This window comes from Peromyscus maniculatus, chromosome 11 (assembly GCF_049852395.1).
Source record: "Peromyscus maniculatus bairdii isolate BWxNUB_F1_BW_parent chromosome 11, HU_Pman_BW_mat_3.1, whole genome shotgun sequence".
In the NCBI taxonomy this organism is placed as follows: domain Eukaryota; kingdom Metazoa; phylum Chordata; class Mammalia; order Rodentia; family Cricetidae; genus Peromyscus; species Peromyscus maniculatus.
In genome coordinates, this window is record NC_134862.1 from 49281985 (window position 1) to 49308430 (window position 26446).

General features: G+C 36.4%; 1 protein-coding gene across 8 annotated transcripts; it reads left to right on the forward strand.

Annotated features, from left to right (window-relative positions):
- The first annotated feature begins 892 nt into the window (after positions 1-892).
- Positions 893-25355, forward strand: F13b (coagulation factor XIII B chain). 8 transcript variants are annotated; one of them, XM_076547532.1, is made up of 14 exons: positions 1140-1247; positions 1480-1580; positions 2245-2296; positions 6073-6273; positions 8495-8680; positions 9321-9497; positions 9839-10015; positions 12214-12393; positions 12613-12798; positions 14008-14190; positions 17305-17505; positions 18160-18342; positions 23972-24185; positions 24971-25355. In XM_076547532.1, the coding sequence occupies exons 4-13, from the start codon at positions 6108-6110 to the stop codon at positions 24181-24183; spliced, it is 1851 nt and encodes a 616-aa protein (XP_076403647.1). In that variant the 5' UTR covers positions 1140-1247; positions 1480-1580; positions 2245-2296; positions 6073-6107; the 3' UTR covers positions 24184-24185; positions 24971-25355. The 8 variants fall into 8 exon arrangements, with proteins under 8 accessions (XP_042114184.1, XP_076403645.1, XP_042114183.1 ...); XM_042258249.2 differs by lacking the exon at positions 2245-2296 and having other exon boundaries at positions 1066-1247; XM_076547531.1 differs by lacking the exon at positions 1480-1580 and having other exon boundaries at positions 1175-1247.
- Positions 25356-26446: the final 1091 nt, after the last annotated feature.

Below are 26446 nucleotides of genomic sequence, written 5' to 3' on the forward strand. Positions count from 1 at the left end.
ATAAATAGATTTTTTTTTTTTTTGAGAACTGAGACATAGCAAAGCAAATTGGATTATGATACCCATCAAGACCAAATCAGAAAAAATTAGAAAAATTTAAGCAGACTTAAACTGGATAAGAAATTGAGAACAAAAAATTTCCTGAAGAGAAGCTTTTCTAGATGGACACATGGGTGGTTTCTACCAAATGTTTTTAGCTGAATTAAACAATCTTGCTTGAATTATGCCTGTCCACCAAGAAAGAAGCAAAGAAGTTTCCAAACTCTTGTAATGCCAGCAGCACAGGATACCAAAGCCAGATAAGAATATCCCTGATGAACACGTAAGCACCAATGGGAAACTGGTAAATGCAGCAGCACATTGAATGGAGTATACTCCACTGATTTTCTCTTGAGATGCAAAGACACGCTAACTAAGGAACCTAATCAATATACCATACCACTGACAAAAAAATGGAAGAACAGTACAATAGTTGGCACTGCTGTGTGTTGTATATGACTTCCAAATGATTGTGTATAGGACCCTTAATTCTGCAACACAGTAGTTTTCAGATTTGAGGCCTGGTGGGAAGCATCTGGGGTGTGAAAACAGGGACATTATGACTTGCCCATAGTGGCCATTCAAGACTTTCTCATACATGAGTGATACTGTAATGGCATTCATCTGCCCACTTCCCACAGAGCTCACACACACAGCATTTTGTGCCTTACTATTTTTGATAACTTCCTGTCATAGCCCGAGACAAGATCATTTATGTCTTTGGGAACTGCAGTCCAGACAATGTATTTTCACATCAGGTCTCCATTGCCTCACGATCCTAAGTTCATCTTTGCTCTGTCAAAGCTGATAAACAGCAGTGGGCAGGTGAACTTTGTCCTAGGAATATACAGTTGGGAATCTGAGTTCAAATGTACCCGTCTTTATGTGGACTGTGTGTGTTACTTACACTACTGTCATTGTTACCTTTGCTGCTTAATACTGAACTCAGAATGAAAACGATTGTTTTCTGGTCCATTATTTTAAATTATTTGAGAATATTTTAAGGGAAATGTTTACTTGTTCCAAAGGTGCCTAGACAGACGTTGTAATTATTAACTTGTTTTCTCAGAAGTATTGTGTACTTACTGATGAGATCATGGGCACTTCGGGATTGTAAAAATCTTCATGAGACATGCAACTGAAGATGAGGGTGAGATGCTCACTATTTATTTTTATGTTATTCATCTCAGAAGAACTCTGTGCAGAAGGTAATGTTAATTCTTTTAGCATTCTTCAATCTCTACAATATAAATGAAAAACTGAGAGTCTAACGGTCATTACTTAAATTTTAACCTAATTATTTTGTTTCAATATGCCAATTTGGTAATACGTGCTTTAAATAACTTGTTTTAACATTTTGCCAATGTTTCTTTGGACATAACTGGCATTTTTATAGTAGTGTAACTTGGTCAATCAAAGCAAACTCCTTTATTTCTCTAGATTTGGGAGCATAGGAAGCCAGGATCTAACGACTTTAAAGAGTTTTCTGGTTAATATGCAGCAGTTTGGAAATCACATATTTGCCTTAATTATATTTTTAGGTAAGAATTCATGCATAATACTAACACTTGCATAATTTGGTTCTCTCCTCTTATGGCTAGAGTTTAATGTGGGAAATATGAAAAAGAACAAAATCATCCCCAAGATTTCTACTCATGGTACTGTTTTCATTGCCTGGAGCTATTAAGTAGCAATTACTTTGAGGGCAATATTGTAGATTATAGAAACAGGAGCACCGGGGAAGAGAAAGGCTGAAGAGGTGACTCTGTCACAACAATGCTATAAATTAAATTGTCCAGAGATAGCAATACTACAGATTTACTGTTACAGATCTTTATGGGTAGACTCCCTAGAGTGTAAACCAGATGTGAGTGAAAGGTGGGCAATGTACCGGTGGGAGTTACTTGGGACTTTGTCAGTGTCATTAGATGGTAAGGTTAAGTCTAAGCAGGCTAGTCAGTGACTAGCCAGAACTCCTTTAAATGAACATCTATAATTATAATTGTGTTTTAGTTGAATAGTTTATATAAAATTTTCTACCAATGATATATACATGAAACTATGTTACTCTTATTCCACACAAGTAAAGAAAGTAATCTTGCAGACTAGAACAATATTCCTGTCCTAGTCACAACACCAGTTGAGAACCTCATAGGTAAGAAGTGTCTTAAATCTACCCCTGATCTCAAGTTACATTTCTCCTAGGACCCACTCCAGAGTTTGGACATGCTATTACATATGAAATTGGCCTTGTAAAGTATGTATTTTTTAAAATGAGTTTTGCTGTTGTTTGATGTTGTGTCATAGGTGCCACAGTACAGAGGGAAGCTCACCAAGATGCTAAGCCTTCATTTTGCAAAGGGACAGAATGCACAGCCTTCTTGGAAAAGACTGACACTCAGCTAGCTCACTCCAGTTACTTATTCAAACACACACAAGGTTAATTGGAGCTGGGAAAGGTTCCAACTACCAAAATCATCTTGTTCTAGCTTCCCATGAGAGCAGACAACCCACACACATCTCAGTCCCTTTTGATTAGGGCTTGCCATAATCAAATAAGTAACATTTAATAGTTTACAAAGACTCCCCAAAATCCAGCTCTCAAAAGGCATAAATCATAAAGACAATTAGGAAAAAAAAGGGAATCACAGAAGTCTTAACATCCAAAGAAATATAGGAATAAATGTGAATAAACAAAAGAATTCCAGGTCTGCGAGAAGTGAGTGTTTTGTTACCAATTTTGGTGCAGCTGCAAGCTCTCACATAGTACTAAGTACAGATTCTCCCGAGGGGGGAAAAACATTTCCTCAAGGTTTAAACAGTCTCAAAACAACTTTTCAGCCTCTACTGATTAACCCAAGCATAGCAAAGGCTTTGCTGAAACGTTTTCCTCGAGCCAGACACAAAGGCTTTACTATACATATCACTACATTTTGCCCTCATAATAATGAAACCTTATTGAAGACTTTTATCTTCTAAGTGTTTTACTTTATGAGATACTATTATTTCCACATTGCTTTTAAGTGTTGTAGAATTTCATGTATTTTATTTATCTGTTCTTCTAATGATGGGCATATAGTTATTCTAATTCCCATTCATCCATGAATAGCTCTGAAATCAATATGGCCATATGATCAGGTCATCTCTCTGACTTGTGCTGGACTTCTATGGCAATTAAGAATAGAACACTTTGCAAAACAGTATCTAATTTCTGCTTCAGAGCTTATAATCTCCTCAAAATTAGCGTGTTATTCTTGCCTCTCATCCTCCTTATGAATACTTCAAATTCTCCTATTTGAGACCCTGTCATTGCCTAGTGATATCTCCGTATTATTTCTGCATAGTTCCTTGCTTCTTAGGAAGTTTGCACATTTATTCCTATATCTCTTTGGATGTTGAGACTTCTGTAATACACATTTTTTTCCAATTATCTTACTTTATGCCTTTTGATAGCTAAATTTTGGGAAGCCTTTTGTGGACTATTAAATGTAACTTCTTGGCAGTTTTTGATCTTTCAAATCCTTTGTTAAACATTATGTGTATTTCTCATGGACAGTGATTTTATCTAAAGTAATCCTGATTTTGATAGTATAAAGTCCATTATTTGTCTCATAGTTTCTGCTTTCTTCCTAAACCTCTGAAGCCCAGAATGTGATGCCCCTGGAATTGTGCAATATAAGAACTTTGCTGTCATAAAGAAGACAATAAAAAGTTTTACATTTATTGTATTTATTAGTTGTTCCCCTAAAACTATTCTGCTACTTCATACACTTGATGGATTATTTATGTTGTATATTTTCATGATCAGTAGGGCCGCTTGTTTTGTCTTCAGTAGTTCTATTTTTTTCCGGTGTGTATTGCCTGTGTCTTTACTTATGCATTTAAGGATACTTGTCATGCAGTTGTGAAGTTCTGGGCCTATTTGCAAAGCATGTGTCATCTAGCGTTTATTGTGTAGTCAGTTGACTCTTTCATTATGATGACTTCTTGACTCTTTTCTGGTGAGTTTCCATTCATCAAGTCACGTTTTCTGCCTCTGCTGGTGTTGGAAGAGCAGGTCCAGGACTGGGGACATAAGGTATAGCCCAGGATAGTCTGCCCATCGGCTGATGTTGTCACTATCCAGAACAGTGGCCTTTGGGATCATCACTGTTCTCCATAGCACAGCTATTCGGGGTCTTTCTATTGTAAACTCCTGGTGCTTGGGTATGGGAAATGCTAGAGTTCTTTGGGACTCTACTGCACGTGTTTCATTAGATGCTGGCAGTAGCATGGTGCCTATGATTTTTGTCCTGTTTTTCTCAGCCCTGACTGTTACTACCATTATTTTCTGCCTAAAGCAGCAGCAAAGCAGCAAAGCACAGAGGTAACCATTCTGATTTCTTTACCATGGTTTACTTTGCCTCCTCAAACACTTACATGAAACTAGCTTTTTTTTTTTCACTCACTATTATGCTTTTGAGGACGGTTTGAAAATTGTGGGCTTATATCCAGCCCACTCTGTTGTATGTTTGTTTAAACTAGTGTTTCTCAACCTACGAGTCACAACCCCTTTGGCATCACATATCTGATATCCTGCCTATCAGATATTTTTATTACGATTAATCACAGTAGCAAAAATATAGTTATAAAAGTAGTAACAAAATAATTTTATGGTTGGGGATCACCCCAACATGAGGAACTGTTAATATGAAAGGGTCGCAATATTAAGGAAGATTGAGAACCACTGGTCTAAACTGTATCATTATGTTTGCTGCCATTACAAGGAACTTAGGTTATTTGCAGTCTGATGCTGCTATGAACAGTGATGACATAAAAGTGATTTCTGTCTCTTTGAACTCACTGTGTGCCTTTCAAGGAGGTGACCTTGTGTGAGTTCTGCTTTAAGAAGTATCTCTAGTATGCTTTCTCATGTATGAGAGGTCCCATTTCTCCAGTCATTGTGAGAATTTGTCCTTTTCCTTGCAGTCTTTTTAGTGGTATTGCAGTAATGTAATGGCGGTTTGATGTTAATTTCCCAATTATTCATCAAGCTAAATATTTGCTCTCTGGCCACTTGAACAATCTTGTTTTCAAAGTTATTGTTGAAACGTTTTATTTTAATTGATTATATGCCCCCTTTCTAAAAGAAAAACCACTTATCTTACAGTTATGTTCAGTTTCTGTATCTCGGCGACCTCATTTGTTCTAATGTAGCATACAGTAGTCACACAGGTTGGCAGCCTACATCTCTGGGTCCCCATCTGTGGGTCCATCTTTAGATGGATCCAACTTTAGATGGAAATTAGTTTGGAAAAAAATTCCAGGAAGGTCTCAGAAACAAAACTTAAATTTGAATTCACAGTCATAAAACACTGGGCAGGCATTGTGCTAAATATTCTAAGCATCCAATGATGATTCAAATCACATGGGTGGAGGTGTGTAGGGTATGTGCAAATTTTTAATCTCAGTCTAAGAGATTGGAACATCCATGGGTTTGGGCATCTACGGGGAGTCTTGGAATCAACTCCCTGCCAGTATAGTGTCAGCTCTATGGTTACTGAGAAAGGAAACACAGCAGGTCCAAGCAGAGCTGTTCTGTGAATGAAATGCCTGCTGGACTGAAAGTAATCACAAAGAATGCAAAACATTTTAACACATTGGATTAAATAAAACCTATTATTGAAACAAGCCAAGCTTTTATATTTATTTTTACTTCTACAAATGTGACTTCCAGAAATGTTGAAATTGCATAGGTGACGTCAGGATGTGTCTACGAGCGGGTTATTCTGCAAAGCTAGAACAAGGTTCCAGGAAGGAATCACCTGTTAGTTATTCTGAGTAATACAGCTATTCAGAATTGCCAGCAGATATATAGAGGGGAGTGCGTGGTATTAGATATTTAGATAGTCACACTATCACTTCTAAGCTTGGGTTATGAAAGTAAGTGCAAACTGAAGAGTCTGCAAAAAAATATTTAGGAATGTTGTTTGATCACAAGTTACATGGGTTTACATGTTTTCCCATTTACAGCTTGAGTTTTCCTCATTTCAGAGAAACCGTGTGATTTTCCTGCGGTGGAAAATGGAATGATTGCCCAATACTATTATACGTTTAGAAGCTTTTACTTTCCAATGAGCATAAACAAAAAGCTATCGTTCTTCTGCTTGGCTGGCTATGCAACCGGAAGTGGGAAGCAAGAAGAGCAAATCAGGTGTACAACAGAGGGGTGGTCTCCAAAGCCAAGGTGCTTCAGTAAGTCAGTGCATGTTGTCAGCACGATGCTTATAAACTCATTCCTGATAAGAGAATGTTTACCTATATTAAATGTGAACAGTGGTTTAACTTTACATAGATAATAGCAAAATTACCATTATAAAATTGCCAGACATGAAATTCTGTACAGGATACTTTTATATCAATAAGTCATTTCATCTGTTCTTAATGGTACTTGTGAAGAAATATTTAAAAATGTTATTTTTCATGATACAAATGACAGGTACATTTGGACTACTTTAAGTATGGAGGAACTTCTCATATTCATAATCTTTAATAGGAAGCTGAAATAAAATGTAAGGCCTGGTTTCATAAGGGATGAGCCATCCTTCTAGTGCTTTTTCGTGTTGTATTTGTCACTCATCTGCATGCCCACTTTTCTTTTTCCTATCCATTGAAAACTGAAGTTTTCTGTGTACTGACTTCAAATTTGTGAGTAGTATCATAATGGGCTCATTGCATTGCTTCATGGCATGGTGTGTCACTTTATCACTGACTTCTCTGTGCTTATGTAAAATGTCTTAAGTCGAGAGTCCCCTGAATTCCCATTTTCCAGAGCAAAGAGCTTACCTTAAGTCCTTTCTATTCAGAGGAAGAATTCTGGTATGGTAGTAGTTCTGTGTAAACAGAACTGCATAGGATAATCATTCATTCTGTGACTTCAGGACAGACCAGAATTTAATATGACATTAACATAAAACATAGAGATATAGTATAAATCTCACTATAACATCATAGAAAGAAGTCATATGCCTTGAACTTGCTCTCTTAAGAAATAGAACATTGCCTAAAATGTTCTTTGTCTTTGTACTTACTATTTTCATGTATAATATATATTATCCACTCTTTACTCTAGACTATTCTTTGAGCTCTACCTTTTTATCTTCCTTCACATTCTCAGTTCTGACTGAGTCCTGTTTTGAAGATTTTTCTGACCAACTTTTCCTTCCTCATTCCTTTTGTTGTTTTCTGTGATTGCAATTTTGCACACTTAAATTTTCATGCAATTCATTCGTTTACTTCAATACTTAATCCAAGTTAATTTTGTTTAGAAATCTTTTTTTTTGCCGATAGCAATTTTTTTCATTCAAAAAGAAAAAAATTAAAAAGTATGTATAATGTATGTAATTATAAGTTATATGTGCAATTTCTGCCTTGTAATTAATGTATACATTTATGCCATTCTTTTTCATTGTCCATCCTCTTAATATTAGCATATATATATATATATATATATATATTAGAATATTAAAACTTTCTGATTATAAAAAAAAGAAATAGAACATTGCAGAGATTGACATGGGAACATAATGGTCAAAATAGAATCTCTACAATCAACTGATTGCATACAATTTCAGCACAACCCCTATGGAAGTGACTTCAAAATATTAGCTTGTTTCTAATGCAAAAAAAAATGTAGTTAATGTTACTTCAGTAGAAACTTTCACATAGAGGGTTTGCCGCACAGCTCAGCTCACACTAAATGTGTTTGTGCTAATATTAACTTTGGACAAGTCTTTTAACCTTTCTAGATTGCTTTGTCATAAAGGTTCAATAATATGGCTTATGAAAGTGATAGGGATCTTTAATGTGAAATATTGTTATTATATTATATTTATCAAAATCTTGATTGTAGGCTCAAAGGTTTTCAGGATCATATGTATGACTTAGTCAGTCTATGTACATTGACTCCTGGATCCTGTACAGTGAGGTGATCCCAAAATATTTTCTGAAAGAATAAATGAATAAAGGTTTTATAGTCAGATGCTTTAGAACTATTTAATTATACATTATGTTTTGATTCCATTATAAAACAATGGAATAAAACATCAAACAGATCAAGAAGAAATTGCTCTTGCTTGTGATTGCTGACAATTAGTAAAAAGCTATTGGTGTATTTTCCAAAAGAAAATGTGATAAGCGTAGGAGTGGCTATAAAAATAGAAAACTGTAAATACAAAAACAGTTAATGTCACACTGAATCCAAATGGATTTTATGCAGGGCATACAAGATATTTCCAAAACTGAACTATATCAAGGGGTGAAAATTATTTTACTCCTCAAAGTTCCAACTAAGAGTAATATTATATGTGTGTGTTCATTTTTCAGTTTAGTAAAGCATAATCTGAATTCTACTATGAAACGGACTGACATTGTAATTTCATCGTGAAACTAAAGCACATTTACTTTCACAACACAGAAAAATGCCTGAAGCCTGTCCTAAGGAACGGTTATGTCTCTGATGAGAAAGTACTGTACAAAATTCAAGAGAGCATGCGCTATGGTTGCACTTCAGGATACAAAACCACTGGAGGAAAGGATGAGGAGGTGGTTCAGTGTCTTCCTGAAGGATGGTCTTCTCAACCGTCCTGCAGGAAGGAGCAAGGTACACATACAATAATGTTATTTTCTGAAGCTGAGCATAAGGTATTATGAGGTTAATGTTTCACTCGAGAGACAGTTTTATTTTGTAATAATTGATTTTTCCACTGTGTCTCTTCTGTGTGAGAAGTTGACAGTATTTTGCTTTTCTCATATGCTTGGTGTTTTCTTATTCCGTGGGTTCTTAACTCCAGCAAGTCTCTTGCCTCATCAGATCTTACTTTGGACTATTAAGAAAGAGCTGAAGTGTTCAAAGTGAAAGAACACTACTAAGCTTTCTGTATAATTCATGCAAATATTTTCTTCTGTGCTAGATAATTTGACAGTAGAAGTTGTTTAAATTATGCATATCCACAGATGACACTTAATCAAAATATTTCTTCACAAGACTGCATTTGAAATGAGGTCTTTGGTCAAGTATAATGGACCAGTATTTCAAAGTAGAAGACTGGTAGAGGTGGCCTACACGAATATGAAAAGGAAATCACAGAGGCAAAGGCAGAGTGATGTTTTCCATTTTGCAACAATTGGCTTTGCCACACATTATTAATAGTCAATGAAATACACTTTGTAACTTCTTTTTACTATTCTAGGGTATTGGTGAAGCTTATCAAAGTTCCTAAGATTTTTGTTTAACTTTTCAGAGACATGCTTGGCCCCTGAGTTGTATCATGGCAATTATTCCACGATGCAGAGAACGTTCCAAGTGAAGGAGAAAGTGCAGTACTCATGTGCTGCTGGCTACTACACCGCTACAGGGAAGCAGGCAGAGGAAGCAGAGTGCCACACCCACGGGTGGTCCCTCACACCACAGTGCAACAGTAGGTTCTCACATCAGGAAGAACTTTTGCTGCAGAGGTTCATCTAGTATACGATGTCCCTGCCAGTAACTGTTTGTGACTCTTAGCTTTGTTTTCAGTTGTAATTTAGTTAATAGTAGACTTTGGTCATCTAAAGCTCTCAAATAGGACAACCTCATTTTAGCCATTGTAACTAATTTCATTTAAACCTGCTGATATTTAACAAGATAAAAATATATTAATAAACTTATAGAACAGATTTTAGCAAATGTTATAATATCTATTCCAAATATGTATTGTAAATTTCTACTGGGAAAAATAAATGTTTTGTTATTTTTATCTATTCTTTCATTTTTTTTTAGAATTAATGTGCTCTTCTTTGAGATTAATAGAAAATGGCTATTTTCATCCTGTAAAGCAAACCTATGAAGAAGGAGATGTAGTTCAATTTTTCTGTCATGAAAATTATTATTTAAGTGGATCTGATTTAATTCAGTGCTATAACTTTGGCTGGTATCCCGAATCTCCCATATGTGAAGGTAACTTTTAAAACTTTCATACTTAACAAAAATGAGCTTTAATCTCTATGCTCTCTGAATGTTCACATCTAATTCTAATTCCAGAACTATTTTGAAAATAATTATTACATATCAAGTCTTCTATCTGGAGAAACTAAGCTCTGTGTACTTTTGTGTACTAAGCATTATCTGTTGTTATATTTAACATGTGTATATCTGAATGTATATATGTGCTGTGTGTGCATATGTTTGTGTGGGTGCATGTGCAAGTGTGTATGTGGAAGTTAGAGGTTCCTGCCAGGTGTTTCCCTTGGCCCCTCTCCTTGGTAGTTTCAGAAGGTAGTTCTCTCATTGCACCTGAGCTTATTGAATTGGTTGGAATGCTTAGGTAATGAACATCGGATTGCCTCCATCTTCACCTCCCTAGTGCTGGGTTACAGGTAACTGCCACTGCGCCTGGCTTTTTCACATATGCTAGGGATTATACTCAGGATTCCCTGTTTATAAGGTAAGCAACTTTATAAGTCTCACTACCTCCACAGCCCTGTGTTTAATATTTTAAAGCCCCTGTCATACATTTTCAATCTGTAGCTGGGTGAGGCACTTTCTTAATTGGCCACACATTTCTTGATGTGAAAAATCCATCTTCAAAATAATGGAGTAGGAAGCACAGACAGCAGAAGAATATTAGCCTGGAGGGGAAATAGAAAACGAGGTCCGTCATCTAGTTAGATCAGTCCAGACATGTAACAGCTAAGGTTTGATTTCTATCACTGGTTGTGTTCAAAGGGGTGCTGTGATTACCTTCAGAAGATACCACTTCATAGCCATAGAGGGGCCTCATATGGCAGAGGAAACTTAAGTACACGTGTGTGAGTAAACATTCAAGATTTTGATTAGTACAGTGTGAGAGAATTCTTCCATATTCATAGAAAGGACAGATAATATTTGAGCTGGGTCTTAAAAAATAAAAATCTGAGGATTTGATGAGGGATGAGAGACAAAAGGTACAATAGCCGCTATTTCTGTAATCTAGGAAATGATGTTATTATTGACAGGCAGGCCAAAGACATGGGAGTGAAACAGGAAAGTGTGATTGAAATAGATGCCAGCAGGAAGGGAAGAGGTGTCTGGACAGGACATGGGTGACAGTGCCTTTACCTATCATAATTCTGTAATGCAGTGAGCAATTGCTTTGAAGTTTTAGCAACTTTTTAGTTGAGCCCAACAGCCTTGGTATAACCGTATAGGGGGTTGGTAGCAAGTGGTCTGTAGCATATTGTCTCAAAAATATATGATGGACTTACTGCCTGTTTTGTACCCCCTCCAAATTAGCATGGCCACATGCCTGTGATTTTATAATTAATAGTTATTGTGTGCAGTATAATAATATACTCCCCAGCCGCAGATATCCTCATCCTAATCCTGGAGCCAGCATAGTAAATTCATGAGGCAAAAGAAATTCGGGGGTTGACTAAAGATCTTGAGGTATGGCTATTATCTGAGCTTATTTATTTGGACCCTAAACACAATGACAGGTGTCATTTTAAAGGGACCTGAAAGGGTACTTGAGAACAGAAGAAGAAGTTGGATATGTAGCAATGGAAGAGAACAGTTTTATCTTTATAATACGTGAGGGATTTGTTTAGGATGAAAGGGGACGGTGACTGTAAAATATTCAAGATAACCCAAGAATATTGCTTAACTGGTCCTGTAGGTCAAGGTGTGGGGATGGCCTCATTGGCTGTTGAGTTACGTCAGTGCAACTTGAAGGTTTGGCTTGGCAGTAACACTTCAGATTCACTGCGGGTGTTGGTGGCTCTCTGTGCTTTGCAGGCTGCTCAGTCACAGGCTTGCTGGGTTTTGGTTGAGATAGTCATCTAACCCTTGCCATCTGGCGTCCTTTATTTGGACTCTCGTCGCGCAGCAGGTTGATTATTCAAAGCCAGTAGGGAGAGGGTCTTCCAGGAAGAATGGCATTGCAAATCTATATTGGCCACCAGGTCACATAACCTCATACTAATTCATCATCTTTCCTTAAGAAACAATTGACAGATTGCACTCTTGGGAAGGGACGCCATGTCAGAGAGCAGTCAGGAAAGGGTTTTCCCTGGTGCCTGTCAGCCATATTTTCTATGGTTCTTTACACCATAAATATTACCAATAAATCTTTATTTTTTATAATTACATGACTAAATAGACTGACATTCTTTCACAAGGAAGAAGAAATCGATGTCCTCCTCCACCGGTGCCTCAAAATTCCAAAATTCAACCACATTCAACAACTTACCGTCATGGAGAAACAGTTCGTATAGAATGTGAACTTAATTTTGTGATTCAGGGTTCAGAAGAACTACTCTGTGAAAATGGGAAGTGGACAGAACCTCCCAAATGCGTTGGTTGGTAACACCTTTTTCTGTTAGTTTTCATTATTATTTTAAGTTGTGTATTTAATAATGAGATTTATTGCAACATTCTCGAACATATGTATCATTTTCCCTTTGTTCTTATTCACAGTCTACCCTATACTACTCTCCCTACTTGGTAGTATTTGGAATAAGTGTCTCCTAAAATACTATGTAGCTCAATGGTCTCTTTCTTTAATTGTACCTTCACAGAAGAGAAGGAGAAGGTAGCCTGTGAGCAACCGCCCTCCATTGAAAATGGTGCTGCACAAGCACACTCTGAGATTTACTACAGTGGGGATAAAGTGACATATAGGTGTGAAGGTAGCTACCATCTCCGGGGATCAAGTACAATAACTTGTAATCGTGGCCAATGGACGCTGCCCCCTGAGTGTGTTGGTATGTATATACTTCTATCATTTGAGCCTATGATGCTTTTTTCTTCTGTTCAGTCTGTCTATGCAAGGCCAGACACTAATGCTTGCAAAATTTAGAGACATGTATCTACTGAATCTACTGTGTGGATTTTTGAGTATGTAGGTTTATTTTAGAATTTAGACCAAATTTAATAATTCAGAATCAAAACATCATTTAAAGTGGACTACTGCTAGGCTGTTGTGGAAGTTGTGTTAACTCCGTGATTTGTGGAGTTTAATTGACCACACACATGTGAGATGTGTTTCATTAAAGAAGTAAACAGATAGATGTCTGGTTAGTAGTTGGCCCTGAGTATGACTGCTTCCCCTCCCCAATGTTCTTGTGGTCAGTACTGGGCACTCTCTCCTTCTCTACGGGTAAATCCTGCTGATTGGAATTTTGCATCTTATCCTTCTAAATCTTGCAGCTTCTAAGGGGAACACCCTTGGTTTTGATTTTATTGAAGGATATCACAAGGCTAAACTCATTCCTCATAGTCATCTTTCCTACCATCTTTCCCATATTTTGATTAAATATTGAATAAAGTTTGCCAAACATGCTTACCTATTTATTACATAAGAAAAAAATGAATTACAAAAGAGGTTAAATAAATTAACTGAGGAAGAGAAACTGGGAGAGAGTATATATTTCATCCATGTGTTAACTGAGAATAGTGATGAAAAGAAAGGAGAAGGAGCCGGGCGCACACCTTTAATCCTTGCACTCGGGAGGCAGAGGCAGGCAGATCTCTGTGAGTTCGAGGCCAGCCTGGGCTACAGAGCGAGTTCCAGGAAAGGCGCAAAGCTACATAGAGAAACCCTGTATCGAAAAACCAAAAAAGAGAAAAGAAATAAAAGAGAAAGAAGAAAACAGGAGTGAATAAGGCAGAGGGCAGTTTCAGAGTGGACTACAATCTTTACGATCATTCTAAGCATTTCTAAGCATTTAAGAACATCCTTATCACAGTCGCTTTATCATCAAGGAAAGAAGAAACATACATGAATTTGTTCTTGCTCTTTGTTCTTGATTAATATACTTTAAAAAATACTTAAGCTAAGAAGTTTTGTATTTCTGATTAACTTAGAAACAATTGTCTAAGTGATAGCGCAAATATTGAGATACTGTGTTTGGATAACTGTATCATTGTATTGCTATCAGTTTATTAAATTTCCAAACAATCCCCTTTCTTAGAAAATAAGGAGGACTGTAAGCCTCCACCTGAAATAGCGAATGGTGCTGTTGTTGATGAGTTACTGGCAAGTTACACAACAGGGTCGTCAGTGGAGTTCAGATGCAATGAGTATTACTTATTGAGTGGATCCAAAACGTCTCGCTGTGAACAAGGGAAGTGGTCATCTCCACCTGTTTGCTTGGGTAAGCAAGAGAACACATAATTGAATTTATTTTGGTAGCATTTTTTAAAATAATGTTTACAGCAAAAAAAAAAATACTTTCTTACACATTTTCCATGATTTGTTTAAACAGGAGACCTGTTACATCCTAGTGTGGATCTACATTCGTTTTTTTGCATTTTAATTTTATTATAAAAATATACATGCCGGGTGATGGTGGCACACGCCTTTAATCCCAGCACTCGGGAGGCAGAGCCAGGCGGATCTCTGTGAGTTCGAGGCCAGCCTGGTCTCCAAAGTGAGTTCCAGGAAAGGCGCAAAGCTACACCGAGAAACCCTGTCTCGATATATAAATATATATATATATATATATATATATATATATATATATATATATATACATAGCATATAATTGGTCATTTGGGGCACACAGTATACAATCTAGTGACAATATTTAAGCCCTATGACCACATCCTTTATGTGTAGTGTTCTGCCTAGCTGCAGATTTCCCCTCTGTAGACCTCACTATCTTTACTTGTAGTGCCCTCAGATCACCATTGGGAGAGAAGGGCGCCCCCCCCCCTTTTTTGTCAGAGTACATTGCTAAGAACTTCGATCCACTTCCTTCCTCACCCAGTGGTCCTTCGTTACTCTCCAAACCTTGTCTGAATTAACTATTGTGGGTGACTTAGATCATGTATACAATAGTATCACACACAAACAAGAACACAATGAAACATGCTTTGTACTGTGTGGGAGATGTATTTTCTCCACTTAAAATGTGGTGTAAATCTGGTTTGATGGTTTCATGTCTGCGTAGTATTCCATAGTGTCTATGTACCATAAATAATTCAAATAATCACTTCATTGACATATATTCAGTGTTTTAGCATCTTTACAAAACAATAAATTTTGCAGCAAAATATTTTTGTACTTCAAATACTTACATTTTTCTTTAAAAATTACTTACATTTATTTTTTCCTATTTATTTTCTTACATTTTTTTCAGATTTCCTGAATGTATATTTCCAGACCAAATATCTGAATTTTTTCTTAATTGTCGAATTGTCCTTAAGATATTTATTTCTGGCTTATAACTCTTCCATTAAGAAATTGAAGTTACAGTTTTCTTAAGCTTAGTTAAACTTTGGATATTTTAATTATCGTGTTATTGTTTATCTAATAATTACAATGATTTTAATTGTGTTTATGTATAACTTAGTTAGGCAGCTTTCAGTTTTCTAGTGGTTCAGGTTTGTTGTTTCCTGAATCATTCATCATCATTCAGCTTTCATGTTCTTCTTTCATGTGTACCGTAGCAACATAATTTATATTAACCACTGAGAATCACATACCTTGGAAATATTTTTCTTGATTTTATTTATAATGTTTTAAAACATAGACACCTTCAGTTTTAGCCTTTGTTGTTTCTTCTACCCTTCAAGTCATTCTGAGAATGCTGTGCCCGTGACATCAAATACATCTTCAATTATAATTTTTCTGTTACTATTATATTGTCATAAGTGCTTTGATATTGAATTTTGGTGATGTGATTGATATTGTGTTGAACTGAAATATAAGCTTCCTGAGGACAGATACTCAGTTAAAATAGCAGTGAAACAACTTCATAAGGAATAGCAAGATTAAAAAAAAAATTCTGCTCCTGGAACAATTGCCATAAGACATTCTGAGCTAACACTAATGAATCAAAGCATGCACTAAGCAAGGGTCACCTTTGTAAGCAGGGTACGAGGAGAGAGCATTACCATCTTGTTATCTGTTAGACCGACAGTTCTTCCACTGCAGGTTCAAACAGCAGCACAAGGGTGCAGCTTTCCATCTGCGTCAGTCTCCAGACATGAGTCTCTCTAGCATCTCCTTGTCCATCTCCTCATTCTCACAATGCTCCAGCAATACTGCTTTCTTTATCTTCGCCATGATTTCATTTTGGGAATCTTTATATTGATTGCTCCCTTCCATGTGAAAACAACAAGGTTTAAATCCTTAAAACCTTTATCAAGTGTAATTCTCATTTAGGCTTACTGGAATCATTTTAATTAAGAGGTCACACTTCCTTCCTTCAGCCTTTTTGATAGTCCTTCCCATATAGCCCTCTTAACTTACAGTGCAGCTGTAAGATGGTTACAAACCACAACAATTTATGTATTTATTATATTTATGATTTATTATGGAAGTTTCTGTTTCAGTATGAGCTCCATGAGTTCTTATTGATAGATATGGATTGAATGGCAGTTTCTCTATAAATATTTATAAGTTAAATGCATGCTCTGCTTGAAGGTAGTTAGTTAATTTAAAAATTATGTTTAAAATTGTTGATTAATGACCTGAAGTAATCGTTTAATTTTGGAAACTAATTGGTTTAAAAATCTATGGCATCATGAAAATAAGAAATATATAACTAATTAATTTGGCAGTATATATTTTCTTATTGACATTGTCATATCATGGGCCTATGGTTTATGACCGGATAAAACAACTTATGTTGCCTGAATCTTGAGACAAAGAACTAAGAGGCCCATGTTGTGGTGGGAAAGCAAACCCATTCCCCTCCCTCTCTGCTGTCTCCACGAAGGAGATCTACCATGCCTCTCCTGTGGCTTGATCTCTGTCTCCTGCAGATGGAGAAGGAACACATAAAAATGTTCTTCCTTATTTCTGCCCCTCCGTAGAGCTCTGTTGCTCAACCCCAAACCAGCTCTGAGTTGTGTCCAAGCTTCCTATCCAAAGGCTCCCAGCTAAGTGCCTCCAAGGCCAAACTCCCTAAGTCAGAATCCCTAGTAGTAAACCCATATATTACCTGAGAATAGCCACACTCTAGAGGAAAGTTATAAAAAATAAGTAATTCCTTTTGTTCCACGGAATTCTATACTTGTCTGTGTGCTGAAACCTGGAGCCAATGAGTCCAATGTAGTGGTCAGTGTGGAACTACCCCTCAGTTCCTGTATGTGTCTCTACACATGTTACTTCTTCACCTAAGATGATGTATAAGCTCTAATAAGGATGAACATCAAATTATAATATTACTTTAGATGTCTATTATAATTTTATTGTAAAATATATTGCTCACATATTTGTCAGATTATTGATAATTTTAAAAGAGCATTTTGTTTTTCAGAGCCATGCACTATTGATGTGGATCACATGAACAGAAATAACATACAGATGAAGTGGAAATACGAGGGCAAGGTTTTACATGGAGACTTAATAGATTTTGTGTGTAAACAGGGATTTGACTTGTCTCCAACAACCCGACTGTCTGAGGTATCTGTGCAGTGCAATAGAGGAGATGTGAGATACCCCGTGTGTGTTAGAAGAGGTAAAGAATTAACACTGGACATGTTGCTCGATTAGTGTCTGCAGCCTTGTCTTCTAACCACAGTTGGAAGTGACTCAGTTTTCTGCTTCTTGTCAGCATACACACTCCCAAACCATGACTATGCCAACAGATTTCCACTGAATGACTATTTATGAAGAGAAATGGAGAGGTTTCCTAAATAAACCCATACTGTCTGAGAGTTGATTTTCCTCAGGTAGAAGCCCTGTAAAGCTTTGGTTTACTCAGGATTTGCTGGGAACCTTTGTCTCAAGAAAGGGTTTAGGGCAGAATATAAGAGATTTTATTTATTTCCTGGATCTAGGGGCTATTTCCTTTAATAGTAGAAAAGCAAGATAATACATATGGAAGGCATATGCGTTTGGCTTGACTAAAAGGGAAAATATTAAATCATATTGCTAATATTTTGCTAGTTGTAAATATGCATTCAAGTTTTACAACATGAAGTTCAAATTATGATAATACATTGCGTAGCATGGTATTTATTGTAGAATTATCTTCAATACTAGAAAGTGTTGATAACTGCCCTAATAGCACTTTTAAATCAGTGAAGTATCTCATTTTATTTCCGTAGCAGTCATCAGACGCTGAAAGTTCATTGTAGCCAATATTGTAATCTGTAAAATCATTTTTCAGAGTCTAAAGGGATGTGTACATCTCCTCCACCGATAAAAAATGGAGACATTGTTAGTTCAGCAGTCAGCACCTACGAAAATGGCTCCTCGGTAGAATACCAGTGTTTTGATAACCATTTCCTACAAGGATCTAAGGAGGCCTATTGTGTAGATGGAGTGTGGACTACACCGCCATTGTGTTTAGGTATGTACCTGCTAAACACCCCCCTGCTTCACTCTGCTGTGGAGAGGTGTCACGACACAGATGTGACATTTTATTTTCTTTACTTGTTTTATTGACTTTCCTATTCAATCACTAGGTTCTGATTTTCTTTGTATTACGAATAACTGTAGTCCATTTACTCTTACAAATGCTTACTAAGCACAAACAGCGCATTACATACTAATCTGATGTTACATTTTAAGATGAATAAGCCATAATGTGAGAAACAGTGTGATTGATACTATAATACAAAATAAAAAGAGTATTCAGAATACATTATATACATGTATGAAATTGTCAAATAGCTAAATTAATCATTAAAAAATGAAAAAAAAAGATAGACAAAGAAAATCCTAATATCTCCAGGCCTTGAACTGTATGTGGAATTGGGGGCACAGCACACCAACACAATATGTGGGAGGAGAAAATAATGCCCAAGTGTCCTGAGGCCTAAAGAATAAAGGAATGAATTTCTAGTGAGTCTCAGAAACTAAGGTTTCACGATTTGTGTCTTCTTGTCAGTTACCAAAAGAAATACTGTGAATTCTTTGTACACTTAAAGTTTTTCTCATTTTAATTCTTTTTTTTTTTGTTTGTTGGTTTGGTTTTGTTTGTTTGTTTGTTTTTTCGAGACAGGGTTTCTCTGTGTAGCTTTGTGCCTTTCTTGGATCTTGCTCTGTAGACCAGGCTGGCCTCGAACTCACAGAGATCCGCCTGGCTCTGCCTCCCAAGTGCTGGGATTAAAGGGTGCACCACCACCACCCGGCTCATTTTAATTCTTTCAGTTTTTCTTTTGTATAGTGATGCTATTTTCTTAGATGCATCAAAACCAAAGCAGCGAAAATATTGTTGGTTGCTCTTTGTGATTTTGAGACAGTATTCCTTTATCAATAAAAATTCTTTTCTTTTTTAATTGTCTTGTGGTCAACTTTTCTACCTCATAGAGCCAGATTTTGAAATTTATTTAATTTTTTTATGCGGTGCATTTTGATCATATTTGTTCTTCCTCTCACCCGTCTCCACCAGCTTCTCTCCCATTTCTCCCCACTAACTTTTGTTTCTATTTAGTGCATGTTTTGTGGGTTTTGGAGGAGGATAGAAAGGAGAAAGAGAAACAGAGACAGAGAGACAGAGAGAGAAGTGCATTAGCTTATGCAGTAAAAAGTTTTCCATATTTTAAGCTGGGCGTTGGTGGCGCACGCCTTTAATCCCATCACTTGGGAGGCAGAGCCAGGCGGATCTCTGTGAGTTCGAGGCCAGCCTGGGCTACCAAGTGAGCTCCAGGAAAGGCGCAAAGCTACACAGAGAAACCCTGTCTCGAAAAACCAAAAAAAAAAAAAAAAAAGTTTTCCATATTTTGATTTTTCACCCCTTTGGATTTGTATTTTAAGTGTATTTCCTACGTGTAATGTACAGTTCATTTATTTCAAAACATACTTATACAATCTGATAATGTTTTTCTTTGTGGTAAAATAGTTAAATCATTGGCATATAAAATGTACTTATTGACACGTTTGGCTTATAGCTGTCATTTACCACATTCATAGATACTCTACCTGTTTTATACTCTTTTTTTCTCTTAAGGATAAATTAGCATTTTTGTTTTATGATATTATTGTCTATGAGTTTCTTATGCTTTCCTCTGGTTTTCCTTTAACTGTTACCATAAATTATATCATATATCATGGCACTTTGATTTTCTGAGATCTGATGTGAATCATTCTTTTATTTCTTCTCTAAGACTTTAGGACATTTTCTGTTTGCTTACTTTTTCCACACACTGTGTTAGTGTGCTGTACCTTCTAATTCTACATGTAGTTTAAGACCTGGAGACATTGTTAGCATTATTTTTGTCTGACAATCTTACTTCATTTTCTTGTGATCAAGTTAGTTATTTGACAATTTCATACATGTGTATGATGTATTCTGATGACTCTGCCCCTCCCAACCTTTCTTATCTCCCTCCCAGCCCTATCATCCCCTCATCCCAGCAAGTCCCTTTCCCAGATTCATGATGTTTAGTTTTGTGACTCATTTAGTTTAACAAGGCCATCTGTGTGACTATGATATTGCAATATCTTCTGGAGTGTGGTAGGGTCATCACTGGGTATACACCTGAAGGCAAGACTTTCATTTAGATTCTCTCTCTCTGAATCTCTCAATAGCAAATAGTCCAGCCGTGAGGGGTAGGGTCACAGAGGCCCTCCTCCACCCAGCCTGACTGTTGATGAGCTCAGATCAGGCTGTGACTGCAGTTGCAATGGCTGTCTTGCCCATGAGACAACAGTCTGAAGCCCTTCTCTCTATTTTTCAGGTCCTACATTCTTTACACACTCTCTTCTATAATATTGCCTAGGTCTTAGAGGACATGGTATAAATGTATCAGCATTCACTGGAAAGAAAGGATTCTTTGATTTAGGCTGAAAGCAGTATCTATTTTTTAGTATAAACTTAAATATTTGGAATGCAGCTTGATGCTGCATCAGTTTAGCTAAATAACAATATTCATTTCCCCCTTTCAACTATGGGATCTCCCCTACCACAGATTTTTTTTAAAGCATTCCCTCCTGTGAGGTGGGTCTCAAATTTAATTGGAGTGTAGTTAGTTACCTCCATAACACTAATGCCACTATTTTATGAGTTGGCACATCTTATTAGTAAACTGATGTCATACATCATAGAATTCAGCTGGATGAGGCCATTCACTTTCCTACCAGTAGCCTGCATTGATTCTTCTGTGACTATGAAAGCTGATCAGTAGGGAGGAAGTTCCAAGTTCAAGTCTAGCTTATGTTCAATTCTAGCTTACATTTGCTGTGTCATGCATCCAAGGTGTGTGGTGTTTTCAGCAATATGGTCTCCTCTAGTTCTGGTAGGTAACCATGAGGCATGGCTACAGTCATTTACAAGTACTTGATGATGTCCTATGCCCCATCCTTTCCTCTCTTCCTCTGTTCTGTACCGACCTATGACCTCCCCAGCCTTAGGCTTTCTTTCAGCTAGGATTACAACGCTAGCTATGAATTTGCATTCAAATCCTATCAGAAAGCAGCTAGTAACTCCCAAACAGTCACGTCACTAATAAACCAGTGCACCTGTATGGTTATATGCAGAGTTGAGTGATGGGTAAGCCCCCTCCCCAGAAGCCTGTACAGCACCTTCTGGCACTATGAAAAGTTTAGCTACTATTTTTCCATTTCTACAACAGTAAATGTTAGATGTGAGCAAATTTAGGAGTTTAGGACAGTGATCTTATTCCATGGAATACTTGTTCCATCCTTTGCCTAAAGGTTAGGATTGGGGTAGTTGGGCTAGATCCAATTGTGGAAGATGCTTGTTTTCTATGGTTCTGCGCTGAGACTTTCCTTCCCTTGCCCCCTTCTAGACTGACAATGGTGTATGTGAAGAATACCAAATATGCAGGGTAGTTTTCAATCCAACTAACATTGCTCACTCACCCTTCTGTAACAGCCACAAAACGATGAATACTTCAAAGGAAAAAAAAAAACAGCTTAGAGAATTAAGCTCATTTAGCTACAGTCCAAACCTCTAAGTCACCAACTCCAGCCAGACCCATTCATGCTTCTTTCTGCTCTCAACCCTGTGAGACTGTCAAAAACTTTATTTGTTATATGCCTGTTATTGGTCATTTTACACATAGCCTTTCAGCTGAACTGAGAATAAAAAAACTCACCAAATATTTTTTTCTAGTGGTTTCAACTCACTGGCTGCATATGTGGTTCTCAGATACCCATATACTTATAGTTTTAATCTGTTTTTCAAAAATTATTTTTAGTTTTTGATACAATTTTTGGTTTTATATAAGGTACAGGGTCATAGGCAAAAGCAGAAAGTCTATGAATCCATTTTAAGTAAAACCTCATGGTTTATAAAAGAGTCCTATTTGGGGAATGTCTCTGGAGTAAGCTCTCAGACACCAATAAGAATGGAAGAGAAGAGATACATTCACAAGCGGACAGAAGCCAGGATAGATCCCAAAAGACTTCAATTGCAGGTCTAGTTTGCATTCTTCTTTTATACTCGAACACCACAAGGCAGGGTGAGCAGGCAAGCTGATGGGTTTTCCTGAAGCTTAAGCAGCAGCAAGCCTAGGGGCTTCTGCTTTCAAAGGCACATGTTATAGGTGACAGGTGTAAGCTTTTGTGGTCAGGTGGCTAAGGGCAATAACCTATTGTGTTTCATCTATTTTTACAGGTTATTCTGTTCTAGGTAGCAAGGAGGTGAAGTCATGGTTGGCAATAAGCAATACAAGCTAATCAATCAATTAGTATCTAATAATTGGTATTTTCTACCTTCAATACTAATTTAAATTACAATTCAATTTGACCTCATTAAAATAATATTTAACGAAGAGCCTGAAGATTCTAAGGACACTTTCCCACCATTTTTTTAACTTAGCATATTGCTTATAGTACCTCTCACATAACATTTGACCTATAAATACTCAATGCATTCTTTAAAAGTATCTGAATAAATATATTGGTTATATAGTAACAATCTATGGTTGGTATGTTGTATTAACAACTCTGGACATCTTAAATCTACCCAGAAGGTTTCCCTTGGTTTTACATCATCCAGGAGGCAAACAAGACACAAGGAACCCTATTTTGAAAATATTTTATTTTTTTTCAAAATTTTCAAAATGCTATTTTTACCATGGGGAGAAATCAGAGATACTTATTTATCTATTATATGTGTTCAACTTTTTTACCCTGCTTTATGTTAATACATAGTTGAAGGCAAATCTGAACACTTTCATTATTTAGGATTTAAAATGGAATCCAGTCTCCATACTCCTCAACTGGAAATTTAAAAGAGGGAAAACTGTCAACTGCTTTGGATGGAGATAGGTCACAACATTTGGGTTAGGGTTGAGAATTTAGCTTGTTTTTACATTGCCACCTTATTAGTAATTAATGGTTTATCTTGAATATATATATATATATATATATATAATATTTAAAGGAATATTATATATTATGTGAATTATTTCATGGTATCAGACTTCTTACCTTTTTGAAAATACAATAAAATGGAAATTATGTTTATAATTGACAATGCATATTAAAAACTAACTAGTGGCAAAGTATATGTCCTACTCTCTGCAGACAATAAGTTAACTCATGGAACCATATGAAAACAGTGAAGACACATTTACACACACACACACACACACACACACACACACACACACACACACACACACACATGTTTGTTCAAACCCCAGCATATGGGTTTGCTGGGGTTTGAACACAGAACAGGGTCTTATCCATGTTAGGTAGCTCTTTATCACTGAGTTACCTCTCAGACACATGATTTAAACTCTCTGAAGAAGCAAAGGAAAGAGACTGTAAATGAATTTTTGTAACTATCTTTGTAGTCTTTGACTCAAGCACCACAGTAGTAAACGTCACACAGGTTCCTTTTGGGACTAGGAATGAGCATATGTTTTTATTCCAACAATAATTCTAACTAACTCGCTTGTCTCTGTCTGGAGTATGAAAGTTGTCCCATATGGGCAACATTGAAAGTACTGTTAGTACAAGATGTATCAATATAGTTTTCATCTTAATTTCTTGTGTTTGTTCAGAGCCTTGTCCATTATCATTTGTTGAAATGGATAAAAATTATTTACAGCTGAAATGGAACTTTGACAATAGACCACTCATTCTCCATGGCGAGTATATTGAATTTATTTGTAAGAGAGATGCGTACATAACTGAGACATCTATTAGTGGGTTTGAACTTCGAGTGCAATGTGACAGAGGAAAGCTGAAATATCCAAAGTGTACTCAAAGATAAAGGTAAGAAAATGTACCTATGGTATTTTTTGTCAAATATCATTCAAGAGATTCACTGTTTTATAATTTTCATAAATATTGTGCTCTACAGTGCTCTGTCTTTATGTCTATTAGAAGGAAAATCATATTTTCTTCATATCTTAAACCCATAAACGCTGAAAGCTTTTAAGTTTCCTGGAGTCAAATTACTGTTGACCATTTGATATCTGCGAGATTTTGACAGTTGGAAAAGAAATCCATTTGTATGTACAATAGATAAATGTGCAAAATTCAACTTATTTTTTGAAATAAGAAAAAAGGAGCACATTTATCAAACTTCTTACTGGTCATACATTCACCTATAATGAAATTTTGGAAATACATGTACAGCTGCATATGATGAGCCAGCTCCAATGATGATCTTTAAAATGCATCTATGTGCTCTCTACAAATGCTCAGGGTGCTTGCCTAGAAATAGTTATGTTTAATATGCCAAAATTGAAGAAGATTTTTGTACAATATTAAAAGCCTTGGTTTCTGAGATCATCCTTTCCAAGAGTGGAAAATAAAGCAAATATTTTGAAGAAATTATAAACCTGGCGCTAATATATTCAAAAACATTAATGAACAACATTGATTTTTTTTCAAACAGAATCAGAAGGATACTTTATTAAGCATGGCTACCTGCACTGGTTGTTCCCTACTTAAGGCAATGCTGCCATGACATGTTCAGTGACTAGAGTTGTAATAGGCACTGAATTGTGATGAACATTCTTTTACATTCTCTTCTTTTTCTCTTTCTCATCAAGGAGTCTGTCTTTTCAAGAAGCTTTACAGACACAAAAACAAATGGAAGGAAGATAAGGAGTATTTCAACACATCACGAGTCCTGCACAAAATAATTTTAGGAAGACTGTGCTGAGTTCAGTGTCCTGAGGTTTTATCTATGCATAAAAATTGTGCTCAATTTTTTCCTTATTTATAAATCAAAGCAAAAATGTATCTCATTTTAGTTTGATTTCACATTTAACCTGAACTTCATTGTATCTTTCACCTGTTAAATTTGATTCAGTCAGCAAATCATTCCTGTTTCCTATTGATCATTGCCAGACTCTATTGTTTTCTTGAGTTTATATGGAAAATACATCTGACTTTATTTTATTCATTAAAATTAAGGTTTTCTGTCACTTTTAATTTAATATTTATGTTAATATCAGAGACAAATGCACTTGAAATAAGGCAGCTGTCATGCCATAGTGGAAGAGTTACTTTACAAAATGAGGAAGAGACTACTTTTCAAAATGTAAAGAACTTTTAAAATTAACTCTAATGTATGCTACAGGGATAATGATCAAATTATAGTGTAATGTACTATCTATTTGTTCAAATAATGGCTTTTGCTGTTTTAATAGTTTACAATTTCTGCACAGTATCTTAAGGTCAGGTAGTTGTTGGAGTCATGTCGATTACACATTATGAAAGTGGAGTTTCTGTAGGCAAGTGATCATGTCAGTTACCTAGCTCAGTGGGTCACCTGAAATAGCAACACTGCTACCTCCTTTTTCAAATAAGAGTTATATTTCCAGTTGTGACTTCTGTTCACTCTCAGGTGTGTAGTATTATTATCAGGATCATGGTGTCCCCATTAGGACTGGCAGTTAGTACAAGCAGAGTATACAACTTTTCCTGTACATGTACCTTAAGATGTTAGTTTCTTATTACCTGGCATTATTTAACCCTCCAAGTTACAGTTCTATATCTTTTGACTTGTTGTTGCAAAGCCTATTGATCTAATTCCAGTTTCTGAAGAAATGAGAGAATGAAATGAGTGAGAATGGAGACACATGATGTGGTGGTACAGAGGCAGGTGTGCAGTTGGGGATAGAGTGGGGGAACAAACCAGGGAGCACAAAGAGATTGGCTGGATTGGCCCAGTGAAGACAAGTGGAGACGAAACTAAAATTGCCATTTTATGGCCTGGATTCCCTCACAGGAAACAGGATTGTGTGAACTTCAGACTCTTGTAGGTTGGAGAATAAATATAAGGCACACACAAAAAAAATGAAGACGTAAATGTGAGTTTGCCAGTAAGTGGGGCCATGAATGAGGACAGAGGGATGAGAATAGAGGGGGGCTTTTTTAAATAATAGGAGAAATATGGACACATTAAAATTAAATAGAATTAATAAGGAATGACATGTAGAAAATTCTGGGGAAATAATACATAGTAGAGAATTTCTGGAAAGACAAGAATAGACACAGCCAAAGCAAAGGGCAGGAATGAC